The 19,988-nt window shown below is 41.3% G+C and overlaps 1 protein-coding gene across 4 annotated transcripts in view; it reads left to right on the forward strand.

Annotated features, from left to right (window-relative positions):
- PHACTR2 (phosphatase and actin regulator 2) overlaps positions 1-19,988 on the forward strand; it is a 146,863-nt gene that overhangs the window by 84,631 nt on the left and 42,244 nt on the right. For 2 of the 4 annotated variants that reach the window (XR_826280.1, XM_010851467.1), the window contains exons 4-6: positions 1,138-1,296; positions 10,830-11,358; positions 18,656-18,843. Coding sequence is in view for 3 of the 4 variants with exons in the window: in XM_010851467.1 (XP_010849769.1) it covers positions 1,138-1,296; positions 10,830-11,358; positions 18,656-18,843 (876 nt within the window). In the remaining variant the exon portion in view is untranslated. Of the gene's footprint in view, positions 1-1,137; positions 1,297-6,731; positions 6,972-10,829; positions 11,359-18,655; positions 18,844-19,988 lie in introns of all 4 variants that reach the window. The other 2 variants (XM_010851469.1, XM_010851468.1) reach the window with 2 other exon arrangements.

Genomic DNA, 19,988 nt, shown 5'->3' on the forward strand with positions numbered 1-19,988 from the left:
ATATGATTGCATTATATGTATTTTACTTGTTAAAAATGCCATATTTGTTTTTGTCAAAAAAGCCAGTGGAGTTTATGTTGAGCCAAAGCAATTCAATCATATTTAAAGAAAAATTAGGAGATGGTCATTCTGTTCAGAATAATTGCCAAAGTAAAATTAATCAAACTTGCCTAAAATTAGCTCTATTATACATTTCTTCAAGTTTGCTAAGTAAAAATATTATCATTAATAATTTTCCTGATATGAACTAGTGTTGAATTTTCAAGCATCACTGAATTAAGAGTTTCTGCAAAATCTCTCTTACTTTAGAAACTCCTAGAAATTTATAAACATTCATGGGTGTTAAATTAATTATGGTTTAGATAACATTAAATTTTAATTTTAATTTCAGTTGTGATTTTTAAAAACTGCCCTCTAATTGCTTTTTTCTTAACAGTTTTTCTTAATGTTTTCAAATTATTATTGACCCAGCTTAAAGACTTTTTGGCCAGCAATATACAACAATTCCCTGAGTACATTTTAATATTTCCATAAATAAGAAAATGAAAATAGAGTTAGCTTTACTGACATCTTTCCCTGAGTAGAGTAGAGGGTGTATTACCGTGTAAAGTTAGCATGTCATGGATATAATATTCTGGAGACAGTGGTGCTTGGAAATGTCCATGTCTCCCACTAATTGTTTGTATGTGTAATTGCTTTTCATGTTTTTTGTGTATTTGCATTCACCTTGTGTTTTTGGTGCTTGTTAAAAATGTTTATTCCATTTTTCAGATTCCTCCTTTTATCGTTCAGTTTCTGAATGACAAAGAGACTCCCAAGTGTGACTTCAACCAAAACTAAGTCCAAGAAGAGAGGGACTCTCCTGTCCAGGGATATTGTATAATTAGGTTACTCATTCCTGCCTTGAGATGGCATCTGGGTACCCCCTCCATAGCTGCTTTCCCCCAACACTAAGAACTTCCTAGCTCTTTCATTTGAATGAATTATTCAGTAAAACATGGTGAAAATAGTCCAGAATGTATTTGGTTCCCAGGTCTGAAACATAAATCTGAACCCTACAGTCCTAGTACCTGAAAAACTGGGTTTTAAGAAAGCCATCAAAGTTAGACATCTAGGTGTTTCTCTCCCCATTTTTAGATGGAGATGTAACAGTTAACTTTGAAAATTCAAACGGGCACATGATACCCATCGGAGAGGAATCTACCCGAGAGGAAAATGTAGTAAGATCTGAAGAAGGTAATGGCTCTGTAGCTGAAAAAACAACACCTCTGGAGGAAAAGGCAGAAGATAAGAAAGGTAAAATCAAGAGAAACCCCCCAATTCTTTTACAGCTCAAAGTTGAGAAGCAGGTCTTGGGCTCCACATAGTGACCCTGAGACCAGTAGAGAGGAGTTCTGCAAATACAAGGAGAGAAATGATAACTAGCAAAGAGAAATGGGATGCTTTCCTCAGGTAGATACATCTATTTTATAAGCACATCATTTACTATTTTATTAAAGAGGGCTAATTAATGGTAAGAATCAGAAGTGGTGGCTTCTTCTATCATTAGAGATGTCTGGGAATGTTATCCTTTCATCAGAAGTTTTATCTCAGTGTCTTCTTTAAAAAAAAAAAAAAAAAGCCAGCAGTCCAAACACCTTTCTCTGCGGGTTACTTGACAATTATAGCAGCTCAGCTTGGAGGAGTAGCAAAACAGGATGGCTCACTCAGCCCAGCAGTGCCTCTTCCGAAGTGGGAGCTTGGCTGGTGGCATCCACACACCCAACACTGTAGTTCTGATCCAGGCTCAGGCATTTCTGGGAGACCAGGAATGGTTCCTAGTAATGCCAGGGATCTGGGTTGCTGGAGTGGCTATAGCCTCTGCCCCATGATTTGTCTGTGCAGTTGGAAATTTTAAAATATGCCAGAAACAATTATGCCATTCCCCGAAGCTTTCTTTTGAGACTTTGGTTTCATGTGTGAAATACTGTGGTAAATTACAGAACTGCAAGATACATGTCTGTCAGGGATACCCAGAACATTCACAGGTTCCTGGGCACTGATAGACTGCATTATCAATACCACACCTATCACAGTTGCAGGAACCCCCAAGCCTCTTATGCAGCCTGAACTGAAATGCCCATAAAATAAGCCTTCGTTGGAACAGTTTAGATGATTTCCTGCTACATATAAATGAACCGTCAGGAAGCAGGCTAGTTTTCCATAATGTCTCCTTCTGAGTTGGATGGCAAAAATTTGTCAGACCTAATCTGAACTTTCTAGGCATTTTGAAGACTCTTAGAAACTGCTGGAAGGAAACTTCTCTTCCTCTGTTCTTGACCCAGATCCTCCAAAGACAAAGGGAATGAAAGAACATTTGACAGATGTTATAATTTAAGATCATCTCCTCAGGAAGTCCATAGCATCTTATTATTTGCATGTAAATTAGCCTTTAAAATTTTTAGAAGCCTCTATTAATTATTTTGCTTTATTCAGTATTAAGTATGGTGCTCATGGAGCTTTACTTTAGTCTTTCTGTTGAACAACTCTGGTTATGCTTAAGAATACTGATTCTAAGAAATTACTAATGTTTTTAGTGATACGATTCCTGGAAAATAAAATGAAAACAGACCTGAATAGATTTTAAGAGTATTTAGGTGAAAGCATTGATGCAGTGATTTCTTTTTTTTTTACTTTTCTCTTTTTTTTTTTTCAGTCCAACTGTCCTGTCTCACCACCCTGTTAAATTTCAAATCCATGTGGTTTTTCCCTGGTCCAGCCTTTTCACATTCAAGGATCACATCCTTCATCATGTAACACAGCCATCTCTAGTGCCTTCCTTGTCCATGTGGAGAATCAGTCAGTGGACTGGACAGGCTTCAAAGGACGTGTTTGCTTTATCAGCATAATAAAAAGTTACTGACAGTTTTATGTTAATTAAACCCTCAGGCCTGGACATTCCAAAAAGATGGCAGACTTCATAGGTTCATGGATATTTGAGAGATGTTTTTGTTTTCTTATTTTTTATTTTGGACTAGTACATTCTGTTCTTTTTGGTCAAATAAGGTCCGAGATAGCATCATGCTTTGGCTGGTCTGTACCTGAGGAGATGAAAATGCTGGTCTTGCTACCACAGCCCTAGTAAGACAGAGGAGCCTCCCTTTCACTGTGTGGGCAGTGTCCCCACCGAAGCCATGCGAGTGAGGGGAAGCCACTTGCTGACACTAAAAAGAATGTCAGTCCTAACCAACATCACAGAGTATCATGTTAAATAGAAAATACCTTTTAAACAAACCATTCATTGCTCTGGAAAGACAGCATTTAATTCTAAAAAAAAAAAAAAAATAGCTTAAGAGTCACTTTTACCTCTGTTCCTCTTCTGATCTCACTTCTTATGTGAGCTTACTGCTGTTCAAATCCGCCTTCCCATGTTCTCAGTTCATCCTTTATTTGGGGGTTCAGTGTTCCCCTTCCCTTTGCATCAAGTCAGCTTACCCGTTTCACCTGTTACTTGGTTATATTTGCAAAACTAATGCCAACCTGGATGCTTGTGTGTCTTTTTAAGACAGCATATTGGCATTTTAATATTTGAAACATCTGCATCAAAGAGAACAAACAAATGGCAAATGACCTTCACCCTACTCTGTGGGTAGGTTCCACCTAGGACTCATGGTATTTCTGGGGCTCCCAAGAGGCTCCCAAGGGTCCTATTCTGGAGCTGGAGCAGTGGGGCCTTTTCTGCCTATCGCTGGAGACTTTTCCCGTAAGCCTTCTGGGCCTGTTAGTCTCTCATTATTCATTCTCAATAAAGTTATAAGAGGCAGAAAAACTGATCTGCAATCTGTTAAATATAGTGTGGTATTAAATATGAGAAATCTGAAAAAGTATCAGATATTATTTCTATTGAGTCATTGTAGAGGGCTTTCCATGAAGTAACAGGTCACTTGTGTGCATTTGTTCCCCACGTGAGCATGAAGATATTGGCCACAGGGCCAGGGAAAGAGCACAGTGAACATGAGAGACATCCTTGCCTTCAAGCAGATCGTGGCCTACATGGAGACCAGCATGCACACAGGCCACTGCAGTGCAAGATGCAAAGTGCTCTGGGAGACCTGAGGACAGCAAGCCAGGGAGCTTGCAAGGGGTACCAAATTGGATCTTAGAGGAAGATATTTCCAAACTGAGACCTGGAGGAGACCAGAAGGAAGCAGTCAGGTGAAGTAGGGAGTTGGGGGCAGAAGGGCATTCTAGGCAAGGTGAAGGCTGCCTGCAGTTCTCAGTGTTGTTAAACTTGACTCTCCATGTAGTGGAAGGAGGCAAACCTGAAGTGTAGTGGTCAGCCACTCACCTCCAGACTGTTGTTGTGACATGTAGTATCCTCATCAAGCCAGACCGCATAGGCAGCCCTTTCCCAACCTCCTCTTGAAAACATGGTACTCCTCTCCGCCATCTGTCTTTTCTTCAGATCATATGGTAATAGTAAAAAATACCTCTTGACTTATGTTCATTGTCTCCCAGATCCCAGAGTTTGCTCCCTACAAACTCTTGTGTGTGTTAATATCTATCAGCTGACTCAAGTCACATTCACTGAATAGACATAATGTTTTGAGCATCATGCTTGATGGGATATAACATTTCAGACAAAAGGAGGTCATAATTTAGTCAGAAAAGCATACTGTTTGCATGCATGCGCATGCATACACACACACACGTACCCATTAGGAATCGCCACAGAATGAACATGAACATCGGCCATATGGCAAACACACAGAGATAATTGATAGAACTTACAGAGGAAGGAGGATGGACTGTGCTTCTCCAAGAGTGGCCAGAAATTTTGTGTAATGAGTACATTCTCAATCCAGGAGGGGTTGTCATTCCCAACTGTCACAGAGGGAACCATCTCCTTCTCAAACCCAGTAGCTGGATAACTTTAGAATTTGAAAACCTTTAGGCAGATCTAAAATAGATCCCCCAGTCATATGGCATAAAAGCAGAGAATAAGAAATGTGAAGGTTGTAGCAAGAGAGAATTAAGGTAACAAATGAGCAGATCAATGGTTTTGGCTCTCAGTCTGGACGGTGCTCTTATAGGGCTGGATTATCATGCAGGAGGCTAAAGGTACAAAGGTGTATTGAAAGAACAGTCCTCTACCCTGAATCAAAAGACTAGCAAGTCAGTGTGTACTTGTAAGTTTTACATTAAAATACGATGTTTTCAGTGACTGTCAACTCATCTCTTTCTCAGCCCTGACTAACACTTGGTGATGCACTGGTTTTCGGTTCAGACCAGGTGGGTTAGGAGAGCCATTCCTGTATTAAAGACTCTCAGCAGTTTAGTTGAGGAGTCAAGATGTGTAAACAGAAAGGCAGACATACAAAGGAGCCTCTGATGAATGTTGACTGAGGAGCTCAGACTATGTGTACAATTAAGTTCATGTTTCAGGAGGGCTCCATGTGGGCCGTTGTGGTGGGTGGGTTTCATGACTGAGGAAAGGTAAAAGAAAAGTTTTATCCATTACTTACTGCACTTTAAATCACTTTTATGGTAGTTATACATGCATTGATGGGGATATAGAAAAGAGGGGAGGAGTCCCCACTTCACATGCACTGGGGTGAGCAATGAAACGAAAGAGATAATAAAATAAGATGCATTTCAATATTAAAATCCTTTCTTGGTCATTTAACAATAGAACAACATCTTCAGTAACGGCTTGTCTTAACACTGTCTTATGTTTTCTGTTGTGCTCCACTTTGAAACAAATGCTGCTTAGCTCTTTGGACCCAAATTGTATTCTAATTTTAATTAGTCACAATGAGAAAAGATAAGGATATGAAAATATGAATGAACATTCAGCATCTCCACTTTTTAAAATGACAGATACTCCTCTAGTTATGCAAAATCTTACACGAGGCTTCTATTTGTAGGTGTGATTTTTTTTTAATGAATATTAACCTTTATCTTTTCAAACTTGTTACTTGTGTTTACATGAAAAAACAAGTTTGGTGTGGTTTTTTTTTCTTTTGGATTCTGCACCCTCCACTACCTACAGTTGTGACACTGTTTGAAAAGGTCAGAGGAAGTTAGAGTAAAATAGGAAGCTGCCCTAGTACACTGGGAGAGCTTGAGAAAAATTTAATAGTAGAAAATAGTTTATTCTTCAGTGCATTGTGTTTCCTGTACCAGATTTTAGAGAGTCTCCCTTTGCTTAGAAAATAATTGATTTTTTTTGACCACAGTGAGACAGACATGGGGCACACATCCCTTTCAAGTTGATGGGGATTGTTTCCTGAGAAAGTCCCTCAGTGGAGGGTAACCTTGAGTCCAGCCATAGCTGTGCAGTCAGCCCTCACCCCATGGCGGTGTGTGTAACGCACTGATCTGCCACTCCTTGGGCCCTTTGGTTTCTTTAAAAATTTAGCACGCATACCCACATCATCATCGAGCAACCCCTCATCCAGGTGTCAGCCCCTGATGGTGGACATTTACACTCACCCTAAACCTCATCACAGTCAGTTGTGTAACTCTGTTTTATCGCAGAAGTGATTAAGGGACCTGGAGAACACACCCCAGGTTGGTTTTCAGGCTTTGATCTCCTTTACCCCAGCCTTCAGTCTCTCTGGTGCAGAAGCCCCGCTGGTTCCCAGGGGCTAAGCAGCCACGTGCTTGTATCACTGTCGCCCTGTGCCTTGCTCCTGTCTATATGGTGTGTGTCTGTATCAGTCTGCTTCTGTTCACTTTCTCATTTGTAGAGAACACTGAAAACCACTCTGAAACACCGGCAACTCCTGCTCCACCCCCTCCAGCTCTTCCTAAGCCTAAACCCAAACCTAAGCCCAAAAAAACACCTGTGCCTCCAAAAGGGGCCGCTGCTGGGGCCAGCCCCAAGGGTGACGAAGTGCCTCCTATTAAAAAAAACACCAAGGCTCCTGGTAAGCAGGTCCCCGTCCCACCACCCAAGCCGGCAAGCCGAAATGCAACCCGAGAGGCCGGTGAGTATGCCCTCTGTGGGGCTGAGTCTAGGGTGCTTGGCTTTGGGGTGGGTTCATTGCTTCTTCTAGGAACAACAGTCTTTTTGGTGTCTGGCATCTTTGGATGTAACACCAGCGGATTCAGTTGTAACACAGAGAACGCCCTGGAGATTCCTTTGTTGCTGTCTCTACCAAGTGGATCTGTTCACCTTATTAGGTTTAGGGTGAATAGATATCTTTCCTCCTGAGTCTCCACTATCTGCACAAAACCCAGTAGAAGGATACAGGGAGTTGTCTGCCTGAGGAGTAGCGATATGATCTGACATTAGTGGCTTCTCAGGGGGGCACTCGTAGTAAAGGACCCGCCTGCCAATGCAGGAGACATAGGAGACACAGGTTCTATTCCAAGTCCGAAAGATCCCCTGGAGGAGGGCATGGCAACCCACTCCAATATTCTTGTCTGGAGAATCCCATGGACAGGGGAGCCTGACAGGCTGTAGTCCATAGGGTCAACAAAGAGTTGGACCTGACTGAAGCGACTTAGCATGCACGATCTGACATTATGGAAATTTCGACTGGCCTGCCTATTTCAGTTTATGGGTGGTTCTTTGGCTTGGGTTTTTTCTTTCAAAACATCTCAAGTTTGCACATTAAAACATGACACATCTTTGACATATTTTCTGGATCTTAATATCTTAAATCTTATCGTCATCTTTCTAATGAGAAAGGGCTCACATCGCTTAGTTGCTCCACCCCTCCCCCACTCTCTACTGAAGTCACAACTGCTCAGCAGAGTTGGGCGTTACATGCTCAGTGTCTGCTTCCTGACCCCATAAACTTCAACATGTTATGAGGGGTGCGGTTGTAAGCTGCCACTGCAGATCACCAGGGGATATTTGGGTGATTCCGTCACTTCATGTCGTGTGTGTCCAGCTTTCCCTTCCATGTCAGATGTGCTTAATGCAAAGTGGAGTTGCCATTCTAGTGAAGTGGAATGAAGAAGCCTCCCCTGTCATCCAGCTTTTAAAAGGATATTAATCCAAATACATATGCTGAGCGGCTTTTTCCCATCACATGCATAAAAACTCTCCATGTTAGAAGGTCTGCTGTGCCTAGCAAACCTTATTCTCCTTAAAATCAGCAGCCACTTTCTCAAAGTCAACTACCATGATATGCCTTGGTGTTGATCTTTCCCCATGGTAATTTATACCCATAATGCTCAGGTTCAGAGAGTGGCTTAGGTGACAGTGTAACAGAACTCATTGTAAGTAGGTTCCTCTCTGTCAGTGTTCCTGTCGTCCACCTTTGACCTTGCTTGTCTGGGTCTCTTCTAATAAGCTCTGAAATGAATGTCTCAGAATGCTGTGCCTGCAGGGCCTACAGGCCATTTTCTCAGGGACCAGCTGCCGTCACACATCAGCGTCCGCTCCTGTTGGTATCTGTGTGTGTCACCCAGACTGCCTAGCACGCCCCAGGACAAATGCTTCAAGTGAGGCTGTTGCTGGTTTATTTCCTGAAGAGAAGCCCCAAACTGTCACCCCGTTCCTGGGCGTGAAGACCCACCTCCCCATGCCCCACACAGCAGCAGCTCACAATAGACTTGGCTTGTCCTCTCTTACTTCAGGAGAAATTTTGAGTTATTTCCAGGTATTTTATTTGAAGACTAATTTATTAACTCAGGATGTTCCTAAGAGCAAAGTACAGTCGTGTTATTAAAAGAGGCCCAACTGGCCCTTAGTGTGAACAAGAAGGTTGCTATTCTCAGGGTTATCACAGAGAAACAGGATTGCCTTGAAGTCTACCAAGCCCAGCGTGTGAAGATCCTTTTATCGAATGTTGGTCATACTCCTTCTGAATCCTACTCATATTCCATTTGTAACCATCTGGAACTTTCTACTTGGTAACTTTGCTTTATTTGAATAATGTTGACATTTCGGAAAAGTTATTTCAAATGTAACTCCCGATTTTTAGTCAGACGTTTTATGCTGTTTCAAAAAATCTGTTGGTTCAGATTCTTCCTGTGTTACTAAGTTAGTTAGTCCTCCAGATCACCAGATACAGGTTAGCACATTCACCTGCTTTGCTAGTAAAGTAACATCTCATATGTTTTTCTTTCTCGTTGTTATACACCGTGTTAACAACAGAAATATTTAACTGAGAAGAGGTAGCATTTCATTTTTAATCGTAGCCATAATTCAATGTAACTTGAGCAACACTTGAGCAAAATCCTCATTTTAGGAGATGGTCAAAAGAGAAATATATTAACATGGCATGAATTTGCACACTAGGCTTAAAAATTGTCTTTTTTCTTAAGCAAGGCTGAAGTTAACTTTGCTGTTAGAAAAGAAAGAACTTTTTAAAAGAAAAAATAATTAGAACTGATGTGTAGAAGAAATTCTGTTCAACTTACCTAAGACCTAACTGATCATGATTAGACAGATAGCAAGTCTTTAGTATCTTGGTTGTGAAAGATAAATTTCAGATGTACGTAGACTCCAGGAGTATGCTTCATATGTTTGTCCAATAAGCAAGTGAAGATTGTTTATTTCAAAGAAACATTGACAAGCCCTGACATGGGGGAGGAGAATTTTTGTAGTTACAGGTATCTAAAACAATAAAGCCCTCAAGCCACAGAGACTTGTTTTAAGCCTGCATCTTTACACACAGTAAGAGTGGGTTTTCTCAGTAGATCAGAGTTGGTAGAGTCATACATCTCATTGTCTATTCCTTAATTTGTTCTTCTCCTGACCCTCCCAATTGGCTTTAATAAAGTTATAACCAGAGGTAAGTTACAATAAATAACATCTGTATGCAGTGTGGGTTGGCTCCACAATCTAACAAGATTTTTCTAATTTTTCTGTGGAAGATAGTTTGATCCCTCAGGAAAAAGAGGGAATGTACAGCCTTGTCACAGAAGAAGCAATTAAGGGAAATGCATAGATCATAAAGGTCGTGAGATAATAGTTTAAATGTATTTCTATGATATAAAGAAAAAGAGGATTAAATTTTATTTTCCCTGAAAATGGTTTGGTTGAAGGCAGTTCTGTCCAGAAGTAGACCAACATGCCGCAGCCATGGTCATGACCCTGGCTGTCCTCTGATGAAGATATCCTTCTAGGAACATAAGGAGTTTCAGAAAATCTGAGAATGATACTCCTTCCCTTCAGTTTATTCAAACACTACCCGTTTACACATTTTTGGTTTAAAAAAAAAAGACTGTTTTCTGCCTCTTGATGTTTTGAAGGGGACTTGTCTTTCGTATGCGGCCATGTGTTTTTTTTCCTTTGCCCCATCACCCCTGCAAGATGAAGAGATAGGGCAGCGTCTCTCTCTAGCCACTGGGAGAGCTGGTTTGGAGTTCACTCTTTTTCGCAGTAAGATGAGTAAATTTGCTTTTGGCCAGAAAGGAGCAGGTGGTATATACACCAGCCTCTTCTGAGTGTGTGCTGCTCTGTTCCCAGAAAGGCATCATAAAACGTGTATAGTTTGTGATGAGAGGAAGCTTGTACTATACCCGGGTAGCTGCTGGTGTCTTGTCCTCTCCACACTATAATGTCCCTTCTTTGGAGCATACAGAGACTTTTTCAGGTGACCATAGGGCAAAGAGGTGAGGCATTCTCTTTGGCTCAGCTAAAGACTGGAGGAGGGAGAAGACCTTGTACCTTAGGGTTTGGCCTCAAGCATGACTTGCTGCCTTCTAGGTTGGGGCAGGGAGGGGGCAGAAAACAAGACCATTATCATTTACCTATTTTCCTTAATGCATTTATTCAGAGTTTTAGAGTTTAAAGGGAACAGTGTCACTGGCAATTGCAACTTGGTTATTTGTTTTTAAAATGTGTTTTCTTCTTGGACTGTTAATGCAAAATCTCTCTGCTTCAGCTGGTTCCTCTCATTCAAGAAAAACAACTGGCTCCAAAGCATCAGCTTCACCGTCTACTTCCTCCACCTCATCTCTTCCCAAAGCTTCCAAGGAGACAGTTTCTAGCAAAACTGGGACAGTGGGAGTCATAAAGGGCAAGAAGAAAACTGGCAAGCAGCCAATGTCTCGACTGTCCTCAGAGGCAACCACTTCTGGCACATCTGACCTTAAAGGGGAGCCTTCGGAGACCAGGGTGGAGAGTCTCACACCCGAGCAGACTGTCCCTGGGTCCGAGGAGCAGACCACAGGCAAACCCAAGTCCTCAGTCCCTCCACCCCCGGTGACTCCAGCACCTCCCACCCCCGCCCCTTCTCTCCCTCTGGAGGAGCAGAGCACTGTGGCCTCGGACACCCCTGTCGTCCTGATCAGCAATGGAGCCGACCTCCCTGCCTTAGACCCAGGTCAGCTTCTCTGGACTGAAGAGGCGACAGACAGAACCACTGTCCACTCAGGCACTGGCATAAGTATTAGCAGAGAAAATGGAAAATGGTGAGTCGGGGCAAAAACCCCATATTCTGTCCATGTTACTATGCAGCTGGGAACTAAAGATCACTAACTCACTCTACTGGCAATGAAGGAACTTACTTTGGTTTCCTTTATAATGTAATCTAGTGACTGATAGGTAAGCACACCTGTAATCCAGTCATCGATTTGTTTTTCTAATTGAAGTACAGCTGATTTCCAATGTTAGTTTCAGGAGTACTGCAAAGTGATTCATATATATATATGTGTGTGTGTGTATCTACACTGTTCCTCAGATTTTTTTCCCTTATACGTTGAAAGATATTGAATATAATTCCCTGAGCTGTATAAATAGGTCCTTGTTGTCTATCTCTTTTATATATGGTAGTGTCTGTCTGTTAATCCCAAACTCTTAATTTATCCCTCCCTCCCTCTGCTATTCCCTTTTGTAGCCATAGGTTTGTTTTCTCTGTGAGTCTGTTTCTGTTTTATAAATGAGTTCATTTGTTTCATTTGCTTAGATCCCATATATAAGTGACATCATAGGATACTTGTCTTTATCTGACTTAGCCTGATAGTCTCTAGGTCCATCCATGGTGCTGCAGATGGCATTATTTCATTCTTTTTGTGACTGAGTACTATTCCCTCATATATAGAGATGTACGTGTACCACATCTTCTTTATCCATTCGTCTGTTGATGAACCTTTAGGCTGTTTCCCTGCCTTGGCTATTGTAAGTAGTGCTGCAGTGAGCATTGGGGTGCATGAATCTTGATTTTTCATAGCCCTGCCCCAAATGCCAGGGGCTGCAGGAGACAGTGGTCCTACTGACAGATAGACTTCAGACCTGTGGCTTCAAGGACAGTTAGAGTCTGCTCCATCAATACTCAGCAGTCCTTTTTCTTTTTCCTAAACAGTTTCCTCCTCTTCCCTTACAGTGATTATTTTAGATCTTTACCACTAGTGTCCAGATTGCTCCACCCACTCCTGAAAACCATCTTCATTTCAACAAGTTGCTTAGCATTCTCCATCTCCAAGAAAATAAAGAGGATCAGAAAAGAACTCGTTTTCACTTTTCCTCCAACCTTAGAGTGGTTATCTTTCTTGCTTTCTCAATCCTCAACCCAGTTTAAGTGTTATCCCATCTGAAGCCTTTTGATATTCATCCAGACAAAATGGGCTAATACATATACTGTGATAGTGCTTTTTTCCCCCCAACTATGAGGCAGAACTGGGCTTCTCTGGTGAGTCAGTGGTAAAGAACCTGCCTTCCAGGAAGATCCCCTGGAAAAGGGCCTGGCAACCCACTCCAGTATTCTTGCCTGGAGAATCCCATGGACAGAGGAGCCAGGTGGACTATAGTCTATAGGGTCACAAAGAGTTGGACATGACTGAAGTAATTTAGCATCCATACACGCCAGTACAGGAGATGCAAGTTTGAGCCCTGGGTTGGGACGATCCCCTGGAGTAGAAAATGGCAACCTACTCTAGTATTCTTGCTTGGACAATCCCGTGTTTAGAGGAGCCTGGCAGGCTACAGTCCATGGGGTCACAATAGTCGGACATGACTTAGCAACTAAACTCGAACAGCAACGTGGGACAGAACTAACCACTGTGTCTTATTTGCTTCTTATCCGCAGCAGCCAGTACAAAATCTGGTATGACATAGGCATGACATCATCCAGTTTCCCAAGCCAGAATTCATCCTAGGGTGCTCATTCTCCTCTGCTTTCCAGATCTAATCACTCACAAAGTCCTATACATTTTCTACTTAAAGATCAATAAGACATGTTAGCTCTCCTGTCCCTTGAGTATGAGGAGAAGACAGTCAGAGTGTAGTAGATGTTATTGCCAATTCTGTCTGGGAAAGCCTTGGAGATATCCAGTCTCTTCTAAGAATAATATCCAAATTCACTCTTTGTTTAATTTACTATTTCTCCTTTCCAAAAAAATCTTTGTCATGTTATACTTTAAAAAAATAGTACATTAATTAAATTGATTTGGATCAAGAGACTCAAGTATCAACTTTAATTATTTAATTGCTAATAGTATTGACCTTCATCTATTGAATACTTATTTGATGTCAGGAACTGCCATTTATTTAATTCACATCAGTTTCTCCTGGAGTATTTCTGTTTCATAGATGGAAAAACTGATGCCGAAAGAGATAAGAGATTTATCCCAAGATGACCGAGGTAGGAAGTGACAGGATGCAAACCCAGAGCTGCGCATCAAATTCAGTGCTCTGTTGTTGTTCAGTAACTCAGTCGTGTCCGACTCTTTGTGACCCCATGGACTGTAGCACATCAGGCTTCCCCGTCCTTCACTATCTCCCAGAGATTGTTCAAACTCATGTCCATCGAGTTGATGATGCCATCCAACTGTCTCTTCCTCTGTTGCCCGCTTCTCGTCCTACCCTCAATCTTTTGCAGAATCAGGGTCTTTTCCAATGAGTCAGCTCTTCACATCAGGTGACCAAAGTACTGGAGCTTCAGCTTCAGCATCAGTCCTTCCAGTGAATACTCAGAGTTGATTTCTTTTAGTATTGACTGATTTGATCTCCTTGCTGTCCAAGGGACTCTCAGGAGTCTTCTCCAGCACCACAGTTTGAAAGCATCAATTCTTTGGTGCTCAGCCTTCTTTATGGTCCAACTCTCACATCCATACATGACTATGGAATTTCATAAGTTTCCAAACACTTGCTTCTACTTGCAGGTTCTTTTGTGTTTGTTTCTATCATTTTGGGTACTATCATTCAAAAGAAAGCCAAGGGAAGATAAATAAATGTTAATGTATAAATTATTTTTTTCAATATTTTAATAAATGATACAGAAAACAATGTATTGAAATGAATGCTTATGGTGTCCTGAATACTTCCAGCCCAGAGCAGATGTCTTCATTTAATTATTAGTGTTTGCTAACATCAGCTTTAATTCCAGTCTTTAAAACAGAACAGTCATTCGACTATATTTTTTGCTTGCCTTCTATGTGCCAGGCAGTGTACAAAGCACCAAAGATAAAAAAGTGGACAAGAAATTATAATTAAGATCAGTTTTTACCTGGGCTTCCATGGCAGTCCAGGGGTTAAGATCTGCCCTTCCATAACAGGGGCTGTGGGTTTGATCCCTAGTCAGGGAACTAAGATCCTACATGCCGTGGTACATGGCCAAAAAAAAAAAAAAGGTAAAAAAAAAAAAGATTAGTTTTTACCAAAATAATTAGGGAAGAAGATCGAATACATGGATTCACTATTCAGTATATAAAATAACAAAATATAAAATAATTCCTCAGATAGTCTCAAGCACTGAGAAAGCCCGTTTCCAAAGGTGACCTGATTCTGTCCAGCTCTCTAGCAGAATCATTTTAGGAAGGGCACTGCACGGTGCTAAGCTTCATGCTGGAGGCTTAATACCCGTCTTCAGCTTGAGTACTTGGAGGATTGACAGACGAGAAGTGAGTATCTCTTCTCCATTTCCACTGGGACTGTGACCAGAGGGAGTGAGCTGAGAACATCATTAGACAACGAGGTATTTAGAATAGAGTTTCCTGTCAGTCTGGGTAACTATAATGCTTTCCTAGAAGAGGGCATGGAGATTTTCTTCTCTGTACGTTCTACAAAATTAAAAATTTAAATTACAGTTCATCCCACAGGGACAGTTTGTGTTTGCTTTTGAGTTAATGAGCTTGGAATAAGTAGTCTCTCAAATTTCCTTCCAAATGCTTTCTTCCGTTTTTAAGTGGAGATGTGAATTAGAATTTCTGGCTCTTCGTCTCTTGCTGTCCTTAGAACTCTCCCTCAGTTATGTTTAGTCAACGAATGTGTGAAAATTCTGTCATTTTATGAAGAGGCTTTTGTTGGGAATGCAAATGTGAACACTTTAAAGAAGACAAGTGGCCCTGTGTAAAAACACCTACTTTTATCCACATAGTGCAGACTAGTAACTATTTGGTAGAGTTCTGTTTGTTGGTAGGTTCATTAGTAGTGTATAATTCTGGTATAATGTAAAGCAGAAACTAATACATCCATCTGAAGCCCATATCCAAATGAGATTCAACTCTTTTATCCACAAACATTTAGAGAGTTCACTGTATTTTACAGTGTGCCCAAGAAATGTAGGAGTAAAATAAGAGCCAAGTCATGAATTGACTGATAAAAATTTAGAGTAAAATATTTAATATTAAATTAAATATAATATATAATATATCAACATAACATATTATTAGGTATGAGTTAAAATATAACATCACATTTGATAGGTAGACTGTGAATCTTAATAACATAACATTTGATAGAGTTTTGAGTCGGGGTTGTAGACTGGAATTGCCACCTTGTTTGGGCAGCTCGTTCATGGCATTCTTGGATTCCATGAACTATACATTACCTGCCATCCTTATACTATGGAACATAGGTCTCCCCTCCACACAGGCCCATGGCCTGTTAGGAACCAGACCACACAGCAGGTGGTAAGCAGCAGGTGAAGCCTCACTTCAATTCGTGGGAAAACTGTCTTCTGTGAAACTGGTCCCTGGAGCCAAAAAAGCTGGGGACTGCTGCTGTAGAACAGTGGTTAAGTTGTCAATGTAGGCAGAAGTCTTAAAAAACTGCAAAGCATTATAAAACCCAAATAATAAGATTAAAATAATCGGTATCATGATAAATTAATGAACAGTGATATGAACAAATGCTAGGACTCATTCCTGAGGTAGCTTTGCTCTGCTCCTCAGAATGTGTTAATAGTTGGCATATCTTTTTAATGTGCCTCAGTCACCCACCGTGGCACTCTCCAAGCAAGAATGGCCTCCAGGGGCAGTACACTAGAAATCCAGACTGTGAACAAGTGTTTCCACAAAATAAATCTTCTCGTATTTAAAATGAGATGTCATACTTTGGAAGCAATGTGGTAGTTTTTCAGAAAATTAAACATAAGATTACTGTATGATTCCGCAATTCTACTTCTGTGTGTGCGTGCTTAGTCGCTTCAGTTGCGTCTGACTGTTTGCAACCCTATGGACTGTAGCCTGCCAGGTTCCTCTTTCCATGGGATTGTCCAGGCAAGAACACTGGAGTGGGTTGCCGGGCTCTCCTGCAGCAGATCTTGCTGACTCAGGGCTCAAATTCACGTCTCTTGCACTGAAGGTGGATTCTTTACTGGCGAGTAACTGGAGAAGCCCTCTTCTGTGCATATAACCAAAAAATTTGAAAGCAGGTACTCAAACAGATATTTGTACACCAATGTCCATAGATGTGGGAAGATCCCCTGGAGTAGGTAATGGCAACCCACTCCAGTGTTTTTGCCTGGAAAATCCCATGGACAGAGGAGCCTGGTGGGCTACAATCCATGAGCTCGCAAAGAGTCAGACACGACTGAGCGACTGAGCACACACGCACATCCATAGCTGCATCATTCACATCAACCAAAAGTTAGAAACAACCCACGTGTCCAGAGAATGATGAATTGATAAACAAAATGTGACATATACATATGGTGGAACACTATGCAGCTTTGAAAAGGAAGGACATTCTGACACATGCTGCAACACGCAGGAACTTTTAAGACATCCTAAGTGAGTATAAGTCAGACACAAAAGGACAAGTGTTGCATAATTTCATGTAATGAAGCACCAAAGACAGTCAGATTTGTAGAGACAGAAGGTAGAATGGCGGTTGCCATGAGTTAAGGGAGGAGGAATGGACACATACTGTTTAATGGGTACAGAGTTTGAGTTTGGGAAGATGAAAAACTCGAGATGGATGTTGGTGATAGTTGCACAACAGTATAAATATACTTAATGCCACTGAACTAAACACTTCAAAATGGTTAAAATGGTAAATTTTATGCTTTATGTATTTTATGCAATTAAAGAGGAAATTTCATATTTACTCACTTGAAAACAAGAATTTTTGGCTGTTGGATTTTCCTAATAAGTTTAAAATTGACTATTTCAGGCTTATCAACCACAAAGTAGAATTTTCAGTACTTTAGAGTCTGACAAAGCTTACCTGTTTTTATCATTCAAACAACTATTGAAAAAAAATTTTTTTGCAGTGTGAACCACAAGCACATGTTTTGCACTAAATGGTTGTTCAGAAGTGTGACGTCCAAATTTGGATTCTTCTTTTTATATCAGAAGGCAATGTGGGGAGCTTCTGTATCTTAAAATGAAGATTGTATTGTTTCTGAAGTGATATGTTTTTGATGTAAAGTATTTTTAAAATTCTAGTCTGTGAAATTGCCAAGCTTTGTGTATTTATAGTAACTTTAAGTCAGAAACTTTTATCAAGCTAAATAATAGAAACTCATTGCATCCTTACATATCATCTTTCTTCTAGAGAGGCCACTTAGCTTTCACATTTTCCATCTTGTATTGTTAATATAATCTTCAGTTCAGTTCAGTCAGTCAGTCATGTCTGACTCTATGTGATCCCCATGAATCATAGCACGACAGGCTTCCCTATCCATCACCAACTCCCGGAGTTTACCCAAACTCATGTCTATCGAGTCGGTGATGCCATCCAGCCATCTCATTCTCTGTCATCCCCTTCTCCTCCTGCCCCCAATCCCTCCCAGCATCTTATGGTAATGTTAATATCATATGACAGACAGTTTTATAAATGGACAAATGAAGCACAGAGAAGATATATAGTTTTTGACTGTTAGTACACTGGCTGTGATGAAAAAATAGGATTAATTCACATAGCAGTTGAAGATGATGTACTTTTCTGTGGCAGGAGCCTTCTAGGTGCTGAGCTGCAAAACAAGATGAGTCCTCCTTGTCAAGGAACTTTGCAGGGTTAGGGAGGCAGACTGAGATGCATGTGCTAAGTGCACCAGTGGTGGGGGGCTTCAGGTCACCATGGGAGCAGGGAGAGGGAGGTAAGGAACTAGTTTGATGGGCAGTGAAATATTCCTCGGGGAGTTGAGTCTTTAACCTAGACTGGGAAGGATAAGTCGGAGTTACAGACTCAAGAAAAAGTACAAAGTCAAATATCTAAGCGCTTCTGGCTAATTGTTCTTTCCACTGAACCTCCCTAAGGCTAGGGAAAAATACATTTTCAAAATACAGTTTTACAGTATTCACATACTAAATGTATTGGCCACTATCTGGTCAATCCTTTTCATTTGTCAGATGAGACTAAAACCTTGAGAATTAAGGAATGCAGTACTGTTGCCCTGTTTCAGCGACTTTAGCTGGCTGGTATCTGCTTTCTCCTTTCACACCCAAAGGATGCTTATGAAACTAGAGCTCTGTCTCCTGTGTTGGCATCATCCTCGAGGGTTGCTCTGAGCTTCACACCACCCCCATGTGTCTGTGCCTTTCATAGCTTCACCACCAAAGATGAGCTGGGGAAGGCAGCGCCTCGGCTCCTGACTCCTGGGCTGATGGGAGAATCTTCAGAGGACGAAGGCCAAAGGGAATACCAGGCCAATGACTCCGACTCTGACGGACCCATCTTGTACACCGATGACGATGACGACGAAGAAGATGAGGACGAGGACGGCAGTGGAGAAAGTAAGACTTTTCAAGAGGGAGAAAGGGAGGGAAGTCCACGGTGGCCAGAAACAGGCGCATTCTGAAAAAACAAAAGCATCATCAGGAACCAGACACCTGATGCTTGCTTTCCCCTCATCTGCCCCTCCCAGATTAGAAATGTGTATCTTCTGAAGTTTAGGTGTACACGACAGACCTTTCTGAAAGATGATTCCACAGGGCAGAGGGGTGAGGGAAACAGTCTATGAGGCCAGTATGCCTATTTGAACTTGTCTAAAAAGACGACAGAGGCCTTTCTCAGGTTGGTCAGAGATGACCCTTCTACCCTGGGACCTTTCTTGAATAACGAGCATCAACGGGGATTCTCTGGATTACTCATGGGAGGTGTTTGAGAATTTCACTCACTTTTATACTGTGGTTTAAAATGAGGAGTGAGTCAAGAATGACTAATACCTTTTAAGAACTAAAAGCAGTCACTCAGTCATAATAATAAAATGGTATGCTTTCTAAGAAGGAATGATAGTAAAGTGGATGAGGCCAACTGTGTACATATAACTTAGGCAACTGGAAGGATGCTGTTCTTTAAAAAAGAACTTTTTTAAAAGGATGACTTTTAAAAAAGTCATCTGGATGACTTGGGAGGGATTCACTATGGAATTTACAGTTTATGAAAAGTTATTAATATATTCATGATTAAATAGCAGTTTGTCAAATTCCTTCTAGTTTGTACTGAACAATAAAAAAGATCATTATTGAACAACAATAAAATCAAGCAACAGCAAAAATCATTGTCATCCTTTGGTGTTTACTATCCTCTGAGGTATCAGGGATTCTTGGGTAATTTAGGATTAAAACACTGGTATGGAAGATAGGGCCCTCCCAGGTGGCGCTAGTGGTAGAGAACCCGCCTGCCAATGAAGGAGACACAAGAGACACAGGTTCAGTCCCTGAGTCGGGAAGATCCCCTGGAGGAGGAAATGGCAACCCACTCCAGTGTTCTTGCCTGGGGAAAATCGTGGACAGAGGAGCCTGGCGGGCTACAGTCCATGGGTTCACAAAGAGTCGGGGACAACTGAAGTGACTTAGCACACATACGTGCATCGAAGATAGACTTCTTTTGGTGTGGTTTTCTGAGTGAAGGGAGGAAAAGAGAAGACAGAGATTTA

This window comes from Bison bison, unplaced genomic scaffold (genome assembly GCF_000754665.1).
Source record: "Bison bison bison isolate TAMUID 2011002044 unplaced genomic scaffold, Bison_UMD1.0 scf7180017864303, whole genome shotgun sequence".
Lineage (NCBI taxonomy): Eukaryota > Metazoa > Chordata > Mammalia > Artiodactyla > Bovidae > Bison > Bison bison.